This window comes from Cygnus olor, chromosome 4, assembly GCF_009769625.2.
Source record: "Cygnus olor isolate bCygOlo1 chromosome 4, bCygOlo1.pri.v2, whole genome shotgun sequence".
Taxonomy (NCBI): Eukaryota; Metazoa; Chordata; class Aves; order Anseriformes; family Anatidae; genus Cygnus; species Cygnus olor.
Window position 1 is genome coordinate 6974398 of NC_049172.1, and position 21900 is coordinate 6996297.

General features: G+C 40.1%; 1 protein-coding gene across 3 annotated transcripts in view; it reads left to right on the forward strand.

The window, feature by feature from the left end:
- PPP3CA (protein phosphatase 3 catalytic subunit alpha) overlaps positions 1-21900 on the forward strand; it is a 197717-nt gene that overhangs the window by 73803 nt on the left and 102014 nt on the right. For all 3 annotated transcript variants that reach the window (XM_040554881.1, XM_040554880.1, XM_040554882.1), the window contains exon 2: positions 7549-7749. In XM_040554881.1, coding sequence (XP_040410815.1) covers positions 7549-7749 — 201 coding nt within the window. The remainder of the gene's footprint in view (positions 1-7548; positions 7750-21900) is intronic.

Here is a 21900-nt window from a genome sequence, read left to right on the forward strand (position 1 = left end):
ATGGCTCTTAAGGTTTCCCACATTGAATATAAATTATACCCAGTCCTGTACTGGTGGGTGGTTCTGTTTTGTTTTTAATGACTATTTCTTTGTGGTGGCTTAAATTGGAATAGCTACTTATGGTTGTTCTTAAGTAAGATTTTTATGAGGAGTTTATGGAGGCATTGGTTATTTTGTCTTTATTCTTTTGAAGAATTGAAGACAAGGGTTGCTATGTACTTGGCTTATTGTTAGGTCTGGAAGAGGCCAATAATTTGATGAAAAGACCAGACTGATTCTTGAAATGGTGGAAAGGGGTAGCACTGTGACATTTAATCCTCTTGCCTGATAGCTATGAGAATGGGTAACTTTAATGGAAAGACTGACAGTAATTCAGATTTGAAGTTGCTGAAAATAATCTCTTAGCTGAGCCAAATAATTCAACAGAAATAACAGAATTTCAGCCCTGTTCTGTGGGTTCCAAGCTAATGGGGACTTCTGGCGTCCTTTCTGTACACTGTGTCACAAATACGCTTGCAGAAGGGGCCATTTGTGCTTATTCAAATAACAGAGGTAGTTGAGACAAGATTATCCTGTCCAAAATGTAGCCTCATCATTGAGAGGTGACAAAACAGTACAGTCCCTGCTTTGTGGCTGGTGGGATGCGACTTTCTCCTGTAAAGTAGCAAGGGTTAGGTGTTATGGGGGGAGAATCGGTCATTCCTTTGCAAGCTTGAGGGTCATATCCTGCAGAAGTGCTTTGTGTGAAGGATTGTCTTCCTATATGTATCACAGAGCTATGCTGCATGAGTACTGCTTGTGGTGTGCTCAGGCAGATTGGCTTAAGTAAGGCAATGCAAGTGAGGGGTGAGGAGGTGATGTGTGCTGGCTAGAGATGGATGGAGGAGCTTGCACTGCCCCTGTTCGTGTGGCTAGGGATTCCAGTTCATCCTGTTTACAGGATGTGCCACGTGGCCTTCTGGCTCCTGAGCTCACACGTAGCTTCCAACCTCAAGGTGAAAAGTTGCCCAAGTAGTGGAAGTGAAGGAACTGCTAGCGATTTATTTCAGGGATCAATCTTCTGCAAAAGTGCCATTATTCCAAGTGAAACTGATGATTTAATTCAGAAAAGCAGGTAGAGAAAGTGCACAACTCAGCATTTTAATTAGGTGGCCACTTCAAGAGCTTTAGCATCTGGAAACAACTTGGTGCTAGGTTGAGGGCGCTGCGTGATGGACTTAGGCCTTCCTTTTACAAACACCTTCCCAGCACAGCCTCTATCCAGAGCTAGGCAAGCTGGTCGGGGGGCACTCCCATCGTTGCTGTTGTGTTCTCTAGTTGTGATTGAAATGTCAAAAGGTATTAAAAATAGTGAGCTAACTCCTCAGAGCTGTAATACTTGATGAAGTGTCTTGGCTAGTTATTTCTTTTTTTTATTATTTTTTTTTCTGAGCCTACAGATATTGAGAAATGCTGCTAGCACAACTTATCTCTGTCTGTTTTGTGCAGCAACTTCCATGCCAACTCGTAGTACCTTTTGGTGATGATATAAATGACTAAAATTGGTTAACCTCTTCAACAACAATAAAGCAACCCTGCTGTGGTGGGTTTTGTACATGTGTTATGTTAAAAGGACTATGAGTTAACTATTTTTAACACAACTGACTGCTCACTCTATTGGTAGTGGTTAATTTTGGGCTGCAGGTATTATCACCTCTTCTCAAGTGCCCCACTTTCCATGCTGCCAAATGAGACAGCTGTTTAACATATCTGTCGAAGGAACTCTATTCTTTCTATTTTTCTCGTAAGTTCAGTATATGTGGGCTTGACTGGGGAATGACCCTTCTGTCTGCTTCCTGATTTGGTTTGCAGATGCTGTTACTCTGAGGTGACTTCATGTAGCAGCACCTTCTTTTTGATGGACTGTTTCTTGATAGGTTATTGACTAGCTCGCCCCTGGTAACAGGCAGCTTTCTGTGAAGTAGCATGCCTTGTTCTCTGGGAGATTGATCTAATTACATCTTTAAACAAATACATCTGTGCCGAGCACTTCCAACTATGCTGCAAGAACTTCTTGGCCATGGGAAAATTGATGCTAAATTTCTGTAGATAATTTGTAATCCTCATAGTTTATTTTATACTGTAGATACGTTTTCCAGACTTCAGTTTTGCTGTTTTCACCGTATTGGCAATTATTTAGTTTAGTCAAACTGTTTTTGTGAAAGTCTGATGAACGTGTTTAATAAAATAAATAAAGAAGTAGTCCTCAGGTACATAATGTCTTAAAACGGCACATTAGAGTTTGATCTTTTAGAGGTGTGTTGCTAATTCCAGTGATGTTTCAGAGTCAGTAATAGCTTCAGGCTAGGGTTTGTATCAGCTGTGCCTAGCCTTAATGAAACTAGCTATTGTAAGGTGAAACCCGAGAGTTCTTCAGAAATAGCAGAATGAGTTCCACTTGTAGTTCCACTGAGAAAATTTTATTCTGAGTTGAGTTTTTCACTCTCGTACGAATATTTGGATTTTTACCAGTTAATGACATTTTTACTCTCAACTCAAATGGACAAAAAAAAAAAGAAAACAAGAACTTGCATATGTTAAAGTGCTATTGTACAAAATTTTATATTTAAAGAAATGATGTCTTCTAAGTAACTCACTCTCCTGTCTATTGCTCTTTAAAATACCTGCTAGGAAAATGTGCAGGTTAAGAGAAGATCATAGTGATCTGGTTGGATTGAATGGCTAATCTGTCACTGGATAACTTGTATGTGGAGACAAAAACATCCTCCATCTATATGCTGCCTGAGGAAATCTGTGGAAAGGGATGTTTGTCATGTGGCAATTCTACGCACTTTCTATACGTGTCAGCATTAAGAGAGATTTTGGCAGTGCTTTTTCCCCCTCTCCCTGCTTTGGTGAGCTCTGTGCTGCCTGGGAGGCTTCGCTCTGTTCTTCTAGCAGCTATCAGTGACAGTGATTCATTCTCTAGCTCCTATCTGTCACCTGAAGTAAGTCATGGAAAAAAATATTTACTTCATCCTTTCCCTTTTGGTTCATAGAAACCTTGTAAGCCAGAAATTCACAGGTAAATGTATAAGAACGTAGACAATCAGATCACAAAATGTTGAAAGTAGGTCGAAAGGTGATCCGTCTGCTGCTTTATGTATTGGCCAGCATGACCATGCACAGTGTATGTGAAATGGGGGTAGACTTCAAAGTCAGCCTGAAAAAAGTATTTAGGTAGCTATTAAAAATGTTACTGTCCTTTGAAAACACGGTTTTGTTGGAGTTTCTGAGGTGGCAGGGAGAAATTGCATGTATCTGGGTCCAAAGATTATGAATAAGTAGATGGGAGTGGGGTGGGGAAAGCTGCAGCGACCCTTTTGTGAGCTTTTCTTCTGCATGTGGAGGAAGCATCGACCTGTTCACGAACCCGTGCTGTCACCACTGCTGCTGTGCCAATGTTTCTTGAAGTGCAGAATTGCAAATTGCCATCAAACAAAGGCAATATATTGTAATACTGAGATGATGGTAGGCACTGGTGTGTTTCCCCTACAAATGAAGAAGAAAGCATTTACTTATTTCCCCTAGAAGTCCGTCATGCTCTAGACATAGTTACAAATAGACATATGGCATTAGTTGTATGAAATTACAGGACAAGTTTGTTACAGAGGGGAGATAAAATGCAAGGAACTTGGATATTGATGAAAGATAGTTTTTCTTATGGGCAGCCACCTCTGAGAGTATTAATCTAGTGTACAGCTTCATTTTGAAATGAATAATATATAAACAAAATAATGCATTCTTTGTCGCATGCTTGTATTTTATTTATGTGTGTGCACATGTTCAACACTAATTAAGCACAGCTCTTTATGGTTTATTTATTTGTTCTGGAGATGCTGCTTAATATTTGAGAGAAGCAGTAACAATGTGTCTGACCTTTACCGTGGCTGTGTTATCAGTAAGATGGGTTCTGCAGGAGTCTGCAAGAACAGGAAAATAGCAGGTTGATCTTTTTCTCCATTTGCTGGAACACGTTCAAGAGACCTGAAAGCACAAGAAAAACAACTGCCACCACCACCAAAAAAACAGCGAGTGGCTCAACAGTTTTCTTGTGTTTTCAGGTCTTGGGAGGATGCTACTGACACGGTGAGGTAAAGGGTTAAAAATCTGTTTCATTGCTTTTTGCTATGGTCTGTGTTTTATTACCACATCCTGGTGATAGTATTTCATATGGCGAGCAGTTTTTCTTGTTTAATGCCAATACCAGGAAACAAATGGTATGCCTTTAAAACGTTTCAAACAACTATAAATGGAGGTAGCGACCAGGCCTTATATTTTCCAGCGTATGGATAGCGTGCATGACTTCTTTGTCTAGTGTTCTTGTGGGATTTGTCATCAAACTTCTTCAAAACGTGTTTGCTATATGCACACATGTTTTATGGCCTCTCCCTTTTCTTCATCTGAGGTTGCATCCCCATCTTTGTGCAGCAGAGACCCCAACTCTCGTTACAGAAGCACCCACCGGGGCAGTGCCAGCAGCCCTAAGCAGCCATCACCTCCTTGGGCTCTTCTCCAGGGCTCCTCCAGCAAAGCCTTCGCCAGCCACCCAGTCCTGGCTCTGCTCTCCCCAGCCTCTGCCTCCAGCATTTTCCCTCCCAGGGTTTTTTCCTGCTAACACAGAGGCTGCTGCAGTATTTTTCCTCACCTCTAGATAATCAGAGTATCTAGCAGAGAATTATTCAAGTACCAGAAGATTTTGCTTCACAAAGAGATCAAAACTTAGGTCATTTTTTTGTAAAGAGGGGAAAAAAGGTTGCAACTGATTCTCTCTTTTTTTTTTTTTGGTCTTAGCTACATACTTTTCCCTATTGTGCATGCTGTGTGCACAGTTGCTGTCTGGTTAGGCTCTCAGTTTTATTTCTGACAAATACTAAACCACTGGGAGAGAGATAGTTATTTGTTGCTTGCACTAATATCATAGGTTTAAGGAAAAGCAGAAAAAGCAAGCAGGTATGGAGAAGCTGATAGATGCCTGTGTATTTGGATGGTAACGCTGTATAAAGCAATGTAAACTAAATGTTTGTTATATTTATAAGAGGACTGTGATTGATCCTGGCATTTGTTGGCGATTCCAGTAATGAACTCTGTTGAACTGATTTCCACGTGAACATGACCATTTCTTATGTTGTTCTGTGGAAGCGCTGTGTATGTGTATATACAAAATTAATATTCTCATAATGGAAGATGCAATTTGTGCTCTATTCAGTCGCTCATGTTTGTGCTAATTAATCATTAATCATCCGCTGTTGGAACAGTATCTTTTTTCCTTTAATTAGCCACTGGTACATGTTTGTTAGAAATCTGTCTGCAGAGCTTTTCCAGTGCTGCAGTGTGGGCCATATTTTTCTGTTAATCAGTAGGTAACGTCTTATAGCTTGCTTTGTTTGTGTGCTTGCTTGCTTGTTTGTTTTGCTCTCTGTCTTTATAAATGTAAAAATCTCCTCGTGGCATGCATTTGTGTATGGCGGTTACCTCCAAGAAGCAATATGCTGCATAGGTTTTTATACCGTGATCCCTTAGGGGGAAGAAGAGAGGCTGCTGTCTTGCCAAGGAATGCAAGCTAATGGTAGCGCTTCTTCCAGCCACGTGGACTGGAGATAAGCAATAACTTTCTCCTCTCCTTCCCCCATTCAGGAAGGATGAAGGATTATTATAACTAGCTGGCCTTTTATTTAAGTTCTTCTCCAGCAGGACGATTAAGACGTGGAGAACTGCTGAGTTCTCCCTCACCTTCATTTATCTCACAATGATTTGGTTTTTTTTCTGTGTTATATAACGAATTGTTCATAGCTTGTGTAGATCGTTGACTTGCTTTTGAGGAATTGAGGCCTACAGTGGATATACCTGAAAGAGACACAAAGCACAAAACCTCCTGATTTTTGTGAGTGTCGTGGGCTACGCCTAACCACAGTAGTTGCAAAAAGTAAAATGAGGTTTTGGTCTTTACCAGTTTAATTATAGAAGTAGCAGTCAAAGCATGAACTAATTTAAAGCAGTTTAGGAGTTCTTGTAGATTGCGTGAGAAAACTGTAATGGATCTGGGGAAGGCCCTTCTGAAACCAAGGGCTGCGTTTCAACTTCATTGTTTGCTGCACACATGAATCCAGGTGGGGTCTGGGGCTTGACAGCACTTCACCTCTTCCCAATTTTGTTCCCTTTTCAGTCTGTTCTCCAGTTCCAGTGAATTTCATAGACCCGTATTCGTTAGTCCACACCAGAGTATTTCAGTGCATGGACTACTGGAGTCAGGGCAGCAAAAAGTTGAGACAAAAAAAGAAAGTGTTTTCTGAAGACATATGTGTTTCAAGTATCAGTGGAAAACAACTGCACAAAATGAAATTGTTTATTATCTGCTCCGATACTTCTGGTAGAAGTTCTTGGGTCCAGGCTTTAAACGATGTGTGTGATCTGTGGGCTGCTTCCAACGCACAGGGATCGTGAAATGTGAAGAAAATTGAAACCAACAGACATACTGGTCTGCTGTGTTTCATTTCTCACAGCAGAGCTCCCAGGAAGAGGCTCAGCAGGGGACAAAGGCCCTTGGCAGGGCCCAGGTTGCTCAGGGGATGCAGGGCCGAGGTCAGCCCTGCAGCTGCCTCTTCCCTCTCAGAGCTCCCCTATAATCTGACTGTCCTGCAGCTGTGGCAGGGAGCAGTGTAATTACCCTGCAGCAGGCAGCGCCTAATGCTGCTCTGACTGAACCGTGAGGGAAAGGGGGTTAAGCTGGGATAATGCTCCAGCCTCATCCTGGCAGCCGACAGCATCACCTCAGAGCCTTCTTGCTCCAGCTGGCTTTGGGAGAGGGAAGGCGTGAGCGTCTGAAGTTTGCTCTAAGCCTGAGCCCTTACGTGATGGCAGTGCGCAGATTGCTAGTCATTGCTGTGTTGCTAGGGCAACCAGCTGATTTATTAATTTATTTAAAACTCCAGACCGATGCAGCTTTTGCTAGAGTGGTCTGCTTTGCGTGCAGGTGTGCTTTGGTGGTGGTGGAATGTGTCTTGTGTAACTGATCTGGAGAAGACATCTTCTACCTCCTCCCAAGTCATTAGAGAGAGGACTGTCTTGGAGTTCAGCATTTTAATTGGAGTGTATCTGTGCATGTCTGTGCACAGAAATTAAATATCACACTGGTTTGTGTATTCATGTCGATGCTTTGCAGTGCTACCGAGCACTGGAAGCTCCACTCCCTTCTTTCCCTGAAATTCCCATGCCTTTTTTTGTTTTGTTTGCACATATCTATATGTAAATGTGGCATAAGTCTTCCTTTCAATTTTGTTATAAACACAAAGTAGTTGTTCTCGTATGCGTGGATAACTCAGCCTGCAGAATACGTATGCTTCAGTGATATCTTCATTTATGTACACTTTAACCCACAAGATATAAGAGGCAGTAGGAAATTCATTCCAGTACTGTTCAGCAGCAGAGATGACTTTTTTTGAAATGTGTCATGATTAGTAATAGAGGCTTTACTGTAAAAACTGATGACACTTTTTTTTCTTCATGCAGCTGTCCCATTTCCTCCAAGTCACCGGCTCACAGCTAAGGAAGTGTTTGATAATGATGGAAAACCCCGTGTGGATATCTTAAAGGCACACCTTATGAAAGAAGGGAGACTGGAAGAAAGCGTTGCTTTGAGAATAATAACAGAGGGAGCTTCAATTCTTCGTCAGGAAAAAAATTTGCTGGACATAGATGCACCAGTCACAGGTTAGTATGGAGTTTTTTTATGATGATGGAGGTGATGGTTGTTGTTTTGGGACATGTTAAATAATACATTAGTGGATGCAGCTTCCTAAGGAGCTGAAAGGAAGCTTGAAAATAACTTACTCTCTTCGTTTCTTACCACTAAGTTAATGGAGGCCATCAAGCAGCTTGTAAGAGAGGAAATGATCATATCTCCTGAACTCCCAATGTTTCTAAATCAGACAATGTTTTTAGCCTATATGAGATGATTAGAAGAACTTTCTTAAACTTGAAAAAGGTGTCTGGCCTTTTGTACCAGGAATTAATCCAAAAATGTTATAGATGTCCTTTACCATAGTAGCACTATTCAGACATACACAGTTTGGCTCTGAAGGAACGATGGTGGTACAGTAAATGGAAATTTTAATTAAAAGTTGAGGAAAATAATGAGTACAGCAAAAAGGAAAAAAATTAACAGAATCCCAGTTTGTGTTGCCTGGGGAATTAATGAATTGTGCTGGCTGCAGAACCCATTCTGCCCTTGACTATCAAATACTACCACCCACTCATTAATCCTCAGGAAATGCCTTATATTTTGAATTTCCTTCTCTAATTGTCTCCTGCCTCGACTACATTCTGAACGTATGAAAGCATTTGCTTGCTCTAATGTGCCTCCTCCCCTGTTTTGTTGCTGTTATCAGATATTAATACATTTTTGGCATGAGATCTATCTGTGGCATAGAAAGTTAGTTGTGGGGCAAAAGATAACTAATTTTAGTCAGATTAAACTGTGAAACCAAACCATGAACTTGATTTAAAAAGGCAAGTCTTTTTGTCACTTCTTTTGTTCCTGGGGAGGCCCCGCTCACCTCCCCAGGCAAATGAACAAAAAATCAAAGCAATATTTTCTTCTATTCTTTCTAACCTAGAAGGGTTACCCGTATTTATTGTCTTGTACTGGTAGCATTCACAAAAAAATACATAGAAATAGCCTTCATTTTCAGGAAAACTTTTCTTCTCACCAAAGAGCGTAGTGTCTGGACTAGAATGATGCAGAAGTTATTAAAGCCTGTAATTTTTAAAATGACATCCAAATAAGGGATTCTGGGCTGACCTGGAGAGGTAATGTATATCATCTCTTATGTAATAATTAGCTTGTCACGCTGCCTTACAATTCTGATGGAAAAGATGTCAATCATATTGCAGCTCAAGGATGAATAAAGGGAATAGGACGAATAAAAGGATCCCCTGAGTAGACTGAGAATAGTGTTCAACAGACATTTTCTTTGAAGGGAGAATACAGGCTGTTCAGGATGTTAAATGGAAGAAGTTGTGGAGAGGCAGTACCGTTGTCCGTAACTGAGTGGCAGACGTGCAGAAATTCTGCCTGCTGTTCTGTGGAATATTTAATCTACTGAGAGACAGAGACTGTGGGATAGGTCTGCTGTGTCCTGACTCATTTCCATAAGTCCATACTTAAAAACAAACAAAGAGAACATTAATTTTATTGCTTCTTAAATGCTTTTGAAGGTGTGTGGCTTGTTTTGAATTGTATTTTGGCGATTAATCTCCTGAAGGTTACCCGATTGTATATCACTGGTATAATTTAAGTCTTTGATTCTTTTTTCAGTTTAGCCTACGTCTTGCTTTTGAAATTATTCTTATGTGATGATTGTGGTACTGCAGCATTCTTCAGGGTAGCTGATAGGTATTCTCTTTTAAGCTAGCGTAGGAAGGCTGGACTCCTAATGCTTGTTAGTGGGGTAGCTGAGAAGTGCTAATGTTCTGTATGAACAAACATGAAAGCTGGAGTTGTGAAAGTGATCATCAAAAGAAGAAAAAAATATGAAGGGAGGTTGGCAAAGCTTGTGAGACATTGCAGGCCTGACAATTTGCTTTGTATGAGTAGTATGACAGCAGATGACTGGATAATGAGAATATCAGTTGACCGATGGTGTGGTGGAAGTGCAAGGTATACAGGCAATCAAGAAATAACTATGGAATGGAGGAAGGCTTTTTTCAAGCATACAGAAAAATAAAATCACTGATATAGTGGAGAAGAGAATAAATTTATAGATTTTAGACATGGCAGGCAGTCTTGTTGAAGAGTGTCAGTCATTAATCATTAATATGAGATCCTTTGTGGGAGATGCATTCATCTCTTAGAAACATATCCCTGTAGCTGGTTGATGAGATGATGATCATCAAAAAGGGAAGGAGGAGAGAGAAAACTAACTCTTGAAATAAGAGCATTGTGGATTAGTGCGATCTGATACTTGTTAAAAAACATGAAAAGTTTATTTTTCTTGAAGCCTTGTGCAGCTACCCCTTAGCTTGAAATGTCTCTTTTTGTTCATTTTGAGGGGCGAGATAATTTTCCTCAGAAAAAAATATCATAGTTCTGCTTATAAGAAGTAATGTGAGATAGAGGGTACATAGAAGACCCTGATTAGAGGGAGAAGATGATTTGTATAATTAGGGGATGGGGCAGAGGTTCTGAGAAGAGTCTTAATGTGGAATGCATAATCCATTATTTTGTATCTGTGCAAAATTTATTCTGATTCTGTGGTGAGCTGGAAGTACCAATATGATTGTCATTTTGAGTTAATATATTTTATTTTCAAATTTGTCAGGGCTTTCCAAATTCTCCTGATTAATTCATTTGAGACTTTAGCTCAAATTCCTACAGTTTGCTACATGCAAACTATGCATGTATGTATGTTACAGCTCTGGCTTATAATCAAGGTGAAGTATCCTGCAGTTGTTCCTCAGGGCTGCTGTTTGCTGGTATGAGTCTGACCAGAGCCTGAACTAAGAAGAGACTCCAAGTCCATGCTTTCAGGGATCTCTTTTTACGTCTGGAAAGCATTTAGGCAACTTTGTTTTGACTTTTGAAGGTGAGTTTGGAAGGATGGAGAGAATTGCGTCAAAATAATAAAAGCTATGTAGAGGGGAAGGCTGAAAGTAGGTATTAAAAATGGTCCCAAGAACTGCTCAGAAGACAGCAGGAAAATGGTTGAGACTGGCCACTTGTCTTGGTCGAGAACATGATGGAGGTGGAAAGCTTGGGAGATGAGGGGAATGAGGAGCCAAGAGCGCTGAGGCAGCAGGCGATGGCTGGTGGCTGTGCAGGCCAAGCAGGAGATTGACGGGGTACTGGGGTAGCTGGGCAAGGCACCTGGGCTGGGAGGCGGAGGGGGCACATGGTGGTGTGGGCCTGGCTGCAGTGGCAGCTGCCTGTGGGAGGAGCAGTTACCAGCACAGACCTGTCTCATGTGCTCATGACAGCAGTGGTGGGCTCCACAAGGGTTGTGGGGGCTTCTAGGTCCCTAGCCTGGGGAAGAAGTGAGCCAGGCACCCTGGGCTACCAGGATGCTGTCTGGTTGCCTGCAGCACCTTGGAAGTAAGTATCCCTGCCAGCCTTCATCCCCAGGGGAATGGGCAGCCAGCAAGGGAACAGGGATGCTGCCACCTTCCGTGGCTTTGAATTGTTTCTGACTTCATCTACACCATCTTCTCTTGGAGGCATGTGGTCTTTTTCTTAAGCTCATGGGTTCGATGAGGTTAATGTACCACTAGCCTACAGCTGTTCAGTGTTCAGATGAAAGATGTCTGTATAGCAGCCTTAGAATTCCCCATCCTATATTATGTACTTAGCAATATAATGGCTTGTGGTGAAATTAGCTCCTTTTTAATTGGTTCTTTCAAAAGGCTAAGGAAGCACAACTCTGAACCTCCCTGATGGCAATATTACTGGAGTGACACTGCAGAACACTTGGGAATGCCAGATTTAGGATTGCCTGAATAGTTTTATATGGCCTTATTATATGCATTTCATTGAACGCTCTTACCTGCATGCTGAGCACTTGCCTCTTTGACTTCAGTGCACAGGTGTATGTGTCGACTTCTGTGGCATTATCTATAAAATGGTAATTTTGGGGAGTTTTGAATGTGTTCAGTCAGGAAAAAAAAATGTAGGTAGAGGCTTTGATGGGAGTGTTGTCTTGCTTAGTCCCAAGCTGTAAAACAGACCCCTTGGCTTGCTTGTGTTGCAAAGACAGTAAGTCATGCATGTCTTTTTGAAGTGATGAGATACTGTTATGCTGAGTGGTGTTGAACGGATGTGAGCAAGTTGACCATGCTGTCTTCAGACCAGGGTTTATAAAAGTTTTGTAACTAAAGCATACTTCATGCAAGTGAAGAGACCACAACTTGGAAATTGGTCACTGTCAATGGTTTATTCTGTCCACTGCATTGAAAAAAGTGGAAAGTGACAATATGATGAAGGAATTTGTAGCATATGCAAGAGAGGTTGTACTTGAAACCTTAATTTTGTCACATCCTACATATGGAGGGTTTTTTTCTCCTCATCATATTTGTAGTGTTCTCTTTAATTACTAGGTGTATGATTTATTGTCATTAGTGGGCCTCAATTCACAGGTCCTTTTCAGAGCAACAAAACCTTTTGAAACATTATATATTGTTGTTTTCCTACATCTGCAAAAATCTCTACAAAAGGTTAAATAGTGTTATTCCATCCCCTCCAGATTAATAAAATAGAAGCGGTGAACAGTCATATTGCACAATTTTATTTCAACAGTAAAGTAACTGATGGTAACAGCCAATTCTAACTTTAAAGCTGGATCTAATTTTGAAATTGGCCCAGTTTTGAGTCTAGTGTGTTGCACTTGATGACCTTCCAACCTTAACATTTCTGTGATTCAAATTTATACCTTCTTAAACGACATCAACTCCAGAGTAGACCTAGAACTTGAGTGGTTTGTCTAATATATTTCATTGTGCATCTTTTACCTTTTGAGTTATGTTTCTTGAAGACGTTGTTAGTTTTACAGATACTGAAAGGAAATACCATGATATCTTTTGTATATATGATAGCACAAGTGAATAAATTTGTAAGAGATTTGTGTTGGGGTTTTTAAGGTAAGTCTGTTTTTCCTGTTTATCTATTTTAAAAGAAATTAGCATGTACTCCGTTTATTCCTGTAACATGTGGCATCTCTCAATGTATACTCAGTGTACGTACCTTTTGGTTAGTCTCTGCCCATCATTATTAAGAAAAGTTTCCTCTAGTGAACTAAGAACACAAAAATCGAAGTCATACGCATCTTTATAAACCTGTGCATTTTTGCATATGGTGCTTACATGTAATACACCCACATTACACAGGCAGCTAGCTGCCTGTGTATAGATATTCTCAATTCTGTTTGCCTGGGTACCATCACCAGCAGTAGCAATGACAGCAGTTTCTGGCATGGTGACAGTAGCCAGGCCACGTGCAGGCATGGCGTGGAGCTAGCATCTATCAGTCTCTCATTTAGAAGAACAGGAAAATAGAATCAGAGCATATATTTGTTTTACCTAAACTTCCACGTCCTTTGTTGAGAATGCACTTACCGTGTGCTATCCTGTGTGCAAAGCTTTCTGAAATGGTCGGTTCCTTGGCTGCGTTGTTTGCCTCTACAAGTGCTAGTTTTTGGAGTTTGCATGTTTATAGATGTTGTAGACACACAGAAAACACTGTTGCTTGCAGAGCCTTCCTTGTTATTTGCATTGCATAATTTAAGGTCGGTAAATACACATTTCCAATAGGTATGTAAGTGGGTGCGTTATCCTTTAACACACTTCCAGTTTCATTGTACTGTCTTTGGGAGAGGGCGCAGAATTTCATTGGGTTGGTTGAATGTCAGAATGGTACAGAAATATAACTTAAATACTTGTTTTGCTTGCTATGTTTGTATTGTACTGAGGACACAGAGTTTCAGCAATTTGAATGAGAAACTGATTGGCTGGGGGGAGGCTGTAGGCATCTGAGAATGGCCTGTGTGGGAACAACCGCAGCAGCTCTGGTGACCGTCAGAATCATTTGTTGGATTGTAGGCTCATAAAAACTATAGAGGGAAAGCCCTTTCCTGCCAGCATGTGCCTTTCTGATCTTTGAGGCTTCTGGATATTCCCCAGAGGCATTATTCCATGGGATGGTCAGGCCTCCTGGGTCTGAATGTTTCCTCATGTTCCACGTACATTTCTCCTTTAAACTGCATCAGTTAGAACTTTGTAAGCATAGAAAGCTTCTAGCTAAAGTGATGAATGCTAAGATGAGCTAATACAAGTATTTATGCCCACGTTATAGTAAAAAGGCAATAATGCTTAAAATTGCCTCAAACTGTAGCACACATTTAAATGATCTGATGCAATTGAGGAGCTGAACTAAAACAATTCTTTCTGTTTTTTACTTTTGAAGCAGTTTGAGATAGAATTCCAGCATGGAAAATAAACAAGATCACTTATTAGCGGCCTACGAGTAATGTAAAGTCTGTCTATATTAGCACAACATCAAAGTTTGTCTGAAATTAACATTTCAGTAAAAGCAATTTTAGTTAAAACTTTTCTATTTCACACTTCAGTGATTTAATTTATACTCTAAACCTAACATACCATGATTACTGTTGAGGACACTATTGAATTTCCAGGACACTGTTATAACTAAAATATTTACTTGTCTCGAAGAAAACCATTTGCATGGTCAAATCCTAAAACTTCCTCCCAAGTAGCTGGTGTTTTCAGACGCCAAGCCTAAATGCTTTAATGCTAGTCGGAAGTCTGGACGCCTGCTGCTTCTGAGGGTAAGTGTTAATCACAAGAATTTTTATTTTCCCATCTTTGCCATATCGCATTCATTAAAATTATCTTTAAAGGCTGTCTTTAATGCTGTTTGTGATGCTATCACATGGGTCTATACAGATGCTATATCACATGGGTCTGCACTCTGAGCAGGGTGCGGGGGGTCCCATGTAATGTCATTTTCTGTACCTCAGCAAAGTAGTGGTATCTTTCACTTGAGTAACTTCAGCTGCTTTAACTGTATTGTACACTTGCATCCTTATTTAAAACAAATGATGCTACACTGCTTTTACATGGCTGTGTAAGGCAGTTCTTTGACTCAATAAATAAACTAGACGTTATGAAGACGTATTTGCTATAATTTTTAAAGTGGTTAGGTTTACTCTGTGTATGCATGAGTGAAGTTTACTATTGTAGCAGTTATTTACGTTTACATATCACTGCTGAAAATGTTATTAGAATAGAGAACCTCCATGTTAAACTTCTGTTAAAAAATAATTTGATATAAACATACTGTTGAACAGCTAAAGTGAACTTGATTAAATCCTTTAATTGGCTTGCTGATTAAAGCTGACACTGCTCCAGCTATTTTGCATGCTTTATTGAGAACTCATAATAAGTCGAATCACTCGCGACTTAAAAACTGAGACTTCTGAAACAAGGTGAAGATGTAAGGCTGTATGCATTGCAGTTTTTTGATCTGTTCCTTCGCTAAATGCTTCTGTCAGTTCCAGATATGGATTGAAATATGCCTGCCTGCATCCCTGGTAGAACAAAGTGATTGCGTCTTGTAGCTTAATTGAGCTGCCTCAGACATTAGCATCTGACATTTTGGCAGAGCTGATGTTTTCTAGTAGCAGCTGCCTAAATCTATCATTATTGCCAAGGCAGTGGATACTACAGACAGTGTTCTTTACAACTACCTCACTTGTTCTTATAAATAAGCCATTTATAGTTAACTTGCTGTGGTGCAGAAATCATAGTCAAATAATCCAAAGTGAAATCGTGGAGTCGTAGATTCCCTTCAGGTATGAAGCTTAATTTGAGGCTGTGAAATGGAGGATCAAATCTGTATTGGGCTTCAAGTCAGCACACAAGTTGTATTGATTTTAAAAATAACCACCAGTGAAAATACAAAAAACAAAACCAAAAAAAAAACCTGCTTGCAAATACCTAGCCCTTTTAGGCCTTCGTTCTGACCATTTAACTTTTATTTTAACGTAGGGATGCTTCTTCATCATGTAAATGCCAATGACTCAATATAGCATGTTAGCATTTCATCTAGGGCTACTTCATGAAGACACAGAACAGTACATTATTTATTTTGTTTCTCAAAGATATTTTTTTTTGAAACTTGGATATTTGTTTTATGATCATTTAATCAGTGGCACAACTGGGGTTAGCACTCGGTGGTTCTGTAGTTTTGCTCCTTGGGTTTCTTTTCAAAAACAAGCATGATGTTTGCGCTGTGTAGTGCTTGTTAGAGATAAAGAGATCCTTTGTTCTTGCCTTTTGTGCTTTCTTCACTTTGCCTGGTTATCTCTCCTTTTGATTCTGGCCTCAGGTTAATTTAGCTCCATCTTAAGTCATAGTTTATATTGGAAGGAGGTGTGGGAATCCAGTGGGATTGCTGCTGAAATCACAGCCACCCACGTTCCCTCCTCCTCCCCCAGTTTGGATTGCGGAGCTGCTGAAATGAGTAAGACAGAAGGGGGTAGAGGGAAATTCCAGCATATGTTTGCCTTTTAGTCCTTCGCCCCTGGCCAACCCAAAATCTAACAGTCGTGCACGAACTGGAGTGTCCCTCCCCTTTGTGCGTGTGTGTGTGTGTGTACATGCACGTGAGGAAAAAATAGAGGATAAGGACTTTATGTATAAGGGAAGGGAAAGGGAATTGATTCTGTGTTATTCACACCATACCTGCAACTGTAGAGCAGCCAGAGTATAGAAATCAAGCTGGGAACAGTTAAAAGAGAGAAGAAAAGGAACTGGAGGAGTGTGAGGGGGTGGACTAATAGCAAGACAGAGACAAACAGCATTTGTGTTAGCTGATCATTGCCACTTGGAGACTATATCCTGATGAGATAAACCACTACGTTTATCTGATTTGGGAGCTGCTGTGCAGATGCGTTCCCCTATTGCTTAGAATCCTGTTGCATTTTCGGAGCTAACACAAGCTGTCTCCTGTTTTCATCTGTGCTTGATGGTTGTGCAGCTAGCCTTTCACCAAAGCCTGGCAAGTGCAAAGGAGATCGCTGGCAGGCTCTTTATTAAGAGATACTATAAATATTACCTGCCTTCACTTAGGAAGAGCATGACTCCGAGAGCGTTAGTAGTTGGAAGTGATGCTTATAGAAGGATGTTATTCTGGGCTGGGTTCTTTTTCTGCTTCTCCCTGCCTTTAGATGCTTTTTCATTAGCATTTTAATCATTTAAAAAAATGCTATCAGAGCTGAGATGGATACTTCCTCTATTTGGTTTTCTGCGATTTATCAAGATAAAACATTTATAGAATAATTTTCAAGTGTATATAATATTCTCTGTGAAGATTTTGCCTTTTAAATGGAAAAACTGCTATAGTTCAAAACATTTTAATTAGTTTAAAAGAATCTAGTACTTCTAAATTGCCTTTAAACTCTGTAAAATCCGTGCTCTTTACATAAATGCACCAATTGTGAAGATTCATTGTGCTGAACAGGAGCATGTTTTCAATCTGCAGTTGATTTCAGAGAATCTTGGCAAGTGTCACTGATAGGATTGTGGCAGTAGTGTATGTGATTTGTACTGATGGTGTGTCCAGCCATACAGTCTTCCACTGACTCTAAGGGTCATTATCTGCCTTTTTAGGGTACCAAACTATTAAAGGGTGAATGAGTTTCAAATTGTTCCTTGTTGCTTTTTTTTTTTTTCTTTTGGCATCCAAAGCTAGTTGAAATTTATGCGTTGATACCATTCAGGATGCTAATTACTTTGTGAAAATACTCTTGGTAAGTGAGGAGCATCTTGTTCCTGGTCCTGAAGCAGGAAGTCCTATGCTGTTTGGTTACTGCCTTTCTTTATTGCGTAAGTAATACCTGGAGCTTAGCAGTTGTGTTGAACTTCATGCATCACTCGCTCTGAGTGTTGTGGCTTTCTGTGAGGTTTTTTGAATCCAGCTTGCACAGTCACCTTTAAAAGAGGCAACCTAAGGCAACAACAGCAGTGGAGTAAGCTCCGCTTAAGAGCCTGTGACTAAATATCAAAAATATTCTTCTGGTGCTTAGCTCAAGGGAAGGCACTACAGAGAGTCCTTCTGGCTTGTTAGGTACATCAGTATCATTGCTTTCAGAGGTTATGTCTGAAAATTGCTATGTTGATTACTGGGTAGACACTTTTTCCCCTCTGCTCCTTCTCCAAATCTACCTCTATATGAAATTCTACTTTTACAGGTGGAAAACACCACGAAAGGATTGTTCCAATCAAAAGGCACAGAACTCTGAAACCCAAATGAATTGCTCATGAGAATTCACAGCAGGGGTTTATTCTGCCAGATCAAAAATTATTGTCTGAATAATGAAGGAGATAGAATTGAGTGCACTGTCAGATTTATTCTTTATTAACCTGTATTAATAAAGAAAACTTTCAAGTATCGTTTTAAATGTTGAAACTTAAAAACCAAGCCAAGCACATTTCAGCTCATCTTTCATGCGTGTTCTCCTGTGTTCCGTGCCCTCTGTACAGCAGTCTGAGAACTGCAGGGTGGCAGCATGGGTGGGAGGCACTGCCGGTGGTCACAGAAATCAATCCTGTGACTTCATCCTTTGGCAAAGTGGCAATGCAAAAACACTTCTATTTTCTTTCTGCTTGGCTTACTTTCTGTCACAGGCAATAGTCGGGGTTGTCTAAAACAATGAATTATGAAAGTTAATGTTGCTTCTTTGTTCCACTTCATTTCATTTTTATTTTTTTTATCAGGCTTAAGAGAGAAAAGGCTAGCCTCAATGCAGATAACACAATTAAAAATAAAGAAAAAAAGACTGGAGAGCTGTTTGTGAGGTTAGCCTACATACTTAAAACTTGAGTATATTTTTTCCCTGAAGAAACTCAACAACTGTGGTTGAAAGGGTAAAATACTTTTGAGAATCTTGCCTTCTTTAGATTTTGAACAAGTGAGAAAATGTATATTGTTATTAATTATTAGAGCCTAAGACAGGTGATAGCCGTTTAACCAAAATTTTACCTTCAATCAATGAGATTAGCATGATAAGCCAGTGTTGAAATGAGAGTAGGCTGCTCTTTAATTATAGCTAATACGATCATTGTTAAGAATTTGAAGGTGGTTTGTATGTGATGCTTGTTATTTTAATGATGGATTGCAGCAGATTAAAAATAGGTTTGTAGTCTGCTGGTACTCTTACAATCACTTTTTGTTTGTTTTTGTTTTCATTAAGGTAACTACTGGAAATAGAGTTGCTAATTACAGGATAAAAAAACAACAAAAACAATAGCTTAATTTCTAAATGCATATGGAAGTTACTTAGGGCCAAAAATGCCTCTTAATATAAAGGGTCAGAATCAAACAAATTAAATCCTTTGTAAGTCAGTAGTCCCTCCATGGCAATCCAGTGGCAATGCACCTAGTTTGTTTTTTTTTTTCGTAAAATTAAAGAGGAAGCACTAAGGACGTGTGGGGAGAAGTCACCAACGAAGCATGGTGTAGACTATTTGTATTGCTCCCTGAATTCTTGTTAAGGGAACAGATCTATCCTCAGTAAACTGATGACTTTAGCAATACAAAATGTCTTGTGACCACTGCCTCTAGTCTAGGCATGTGTAAGTGCCTCTGCTTTTTGTAGTTTAGAGGCTTGAGGCTGCAAAATATGGAGGCTATGTCAAATGCAAGATCTTCTGAAGATACTAGCTGTTTCAAGTGTAACTGATTGCAGATGTCATCTGGTGGTATGCGTTTGGTACACCTGGCTGCCTCCATCAAGGCCATATATTCCTCCATACGCATGAGAGCAGGAATAGCCACAGCCATTATGGTAAGTCCAGAACACAAAGGTCTCCAGCTGTTGCTGCAGTCATAGGCCAGAAAACTCCAACAAGCGTGCGTGAGAATATGAGTATAAACACTTAATGCAAGTCAGCCTTTTATTTTTGAAGTGCAATTTCCTTTTTCAAATTGCGCATTTCAGAGAAGTTTTGGTTATCTTAATGGCGCAGGCAGGGACAAACAGGGTTTGTATTGGATAGAGGTGGCGATGACATGATGAAAATCTGCCACCTTTGCTTGGCGCACATTTTTATTGCAGAAGGAAATTTGTTTCAATCGCCTAAGCGGAAATTTTAAGTTTTGACTTTAGTTGATCCAACCTTGTTGCCTCTGAGTGTGTTGTAGCACCTCAAGGGCTGTATTTTAAAAAATCAGTAAGAATATCAGGAATATATCATCTTTCCTGATTTTTATATAAGGCGTTTTATCTTTGAGAAGTGGTCTTAAAGTCTAATATTAATTGAGTGGGTAAAGGTTAAAACGTTGTAGCAGTAGCAGTTCTTCACTGTGCTTTTGAAGCTAAATTACTCACTTAAGCTAGTTTAAACAAAATCAAAGCATTAGTCTGCCAAAAGACATCTATCTTCTGTCACATTTGCAGGTTCTTTTGTTCTCATTTCATCACATGCTTTCCCCAGGCATCAGTGACTTGTTCTCCAAACTAAGTCTTTATTTTCAGCATGGGATTTCGTTCAGTAATGAAGATGATAATGTTTTTGTTATGTTCTCGCTACACAAGCCCTTTCCTCAAAATCACAGAATAATTTAGGTTGGAAGGTGCTTTGGAAGTCATCTGGTCCAGTCCCTTGCTCGAAGCAGGGCCAGCTTCAAAGTTAGGTCAGGGCTAAGCTCTGCTGCTTTGTTTCTCGGCTCCCATCTTCCAACTTGCATGCATTCCTTCTTCTGACACCATGTTTCTGAACAGACATCCTACTGTTCCAACTGTATAACGAGGGAAGGAATCATATTCTTTAAGCATCAAGCCTATCCCGTGTTATCAATTATCCACATTGTCTGTTTTGCTCCACGAACCCCAGTGACTCATTCTGAGCTCAGACCGTTTCACACTAAGCCTATGAAACATTTCTTTGACTCTTTGGACAAGGAGGACTAATATGCAGTACTCCCTCTCTTCTTCCCCCCATCCCCCTACCCCTTGTTTTTTTGTCTTTTCCCTCTTCTCCTTGTGACTTTATCCGTGAAAAAGTCTGGCCGTGGACGAGTAATTTTTTTCAGTGCACTGGCTTGTCTCTCTTCTAAAGACCAGGTTCTTTCACATGTATTTCCTGGGGCAGGCAGTGCTGACACAAACCGTTGTTAATAGCTACCGCTTTGCAGTGCCTGACTGATGATTATTCACCATTAAGCGTACAGAAGGGTTTAGGGGAGAGCATGTTATTCAGAAAGACAGTCGTGCCTTTCTGTAGCTGTCTTGTCTGTACCTTCCTTGAGTAGCTGCCTCCTCTGTCTGCCTTTGGAGTTGTAAAGCATTGCTTGTAGAAGACTTTGAAGATATTTTAATAACAAAGAGGATCCACCTGATGGGTCGTTATTCCAACTGAAACCTTGGCCTCGCTAACAGATAATATTTAAAATTTGAGTTTTGTGTCCTGAGGTGTACTTGGATATGGAATCTGACTTGCAAAAAATCTGACTTATCCCTTTTTTTATGTTTTAAAGTCACGGCCTAAATCTTTTGAACCTTTGGAAGTGAAGTGTTAGGTTCAGCTCCTGTTAGCAGTTTGGGTTATAGGGGTATAAAAACAAGTTGTCTCCTCAACGTGTTTGTCTACAGGAACAGTATGGGGAGAAGTAGTTAAGAAGGGCATGTTTCTAGTTGCAAGAAATGAATTCACATTGAGAAGTTTGTGGAAACTATAGACGCTAATGTTAGAATTTTTCGTTCAGTGTCCATCCTCTTCCATTTCTTCCTGGTGAAGCCTTCTTCCAGTAAATAAGTATTTATATTTACAGGGCATACTATATGTGATCTCAAAGCATGATTATTGTAACTGATGAATGTGCTGTGTGGGTGCTGTATCAGTTGTGAGGCTCTGGTGTATTTGCATGCATACAGGGAATCATGTAATTAACCACATTAAACTGAATAATACACAGCCTCCCCATTGTTCCTCTTTATGGGTGTAATTAGATGCTGAGAGAACTATAGCAGGAAATAGGAACAGTTTCCTCCTGCCACCCCTCAAACAAGTTTTCAGTTCCAATTAAAATAAATTACATTTTCAACCAGAAGAGATTACTCACATGATATCTATGTCATTTAGAAACAGGCACAGAAAGCCTGGTGCAAAGGTAAATATTAGAAAAGAGAACGCGGAGGAGAACAATTTAGAAATTACAACCAAGAGGAATTCCAAAGCTGACTCTCTGAATTGCTCAATACTCTCCAATATGAAATTTCTACTAGAGGTTGAATAATGGGGTGGGAAGCCTCCTTATGAAACTTTGGGTACCAGAGATTCCTTTTGTTAAACTGG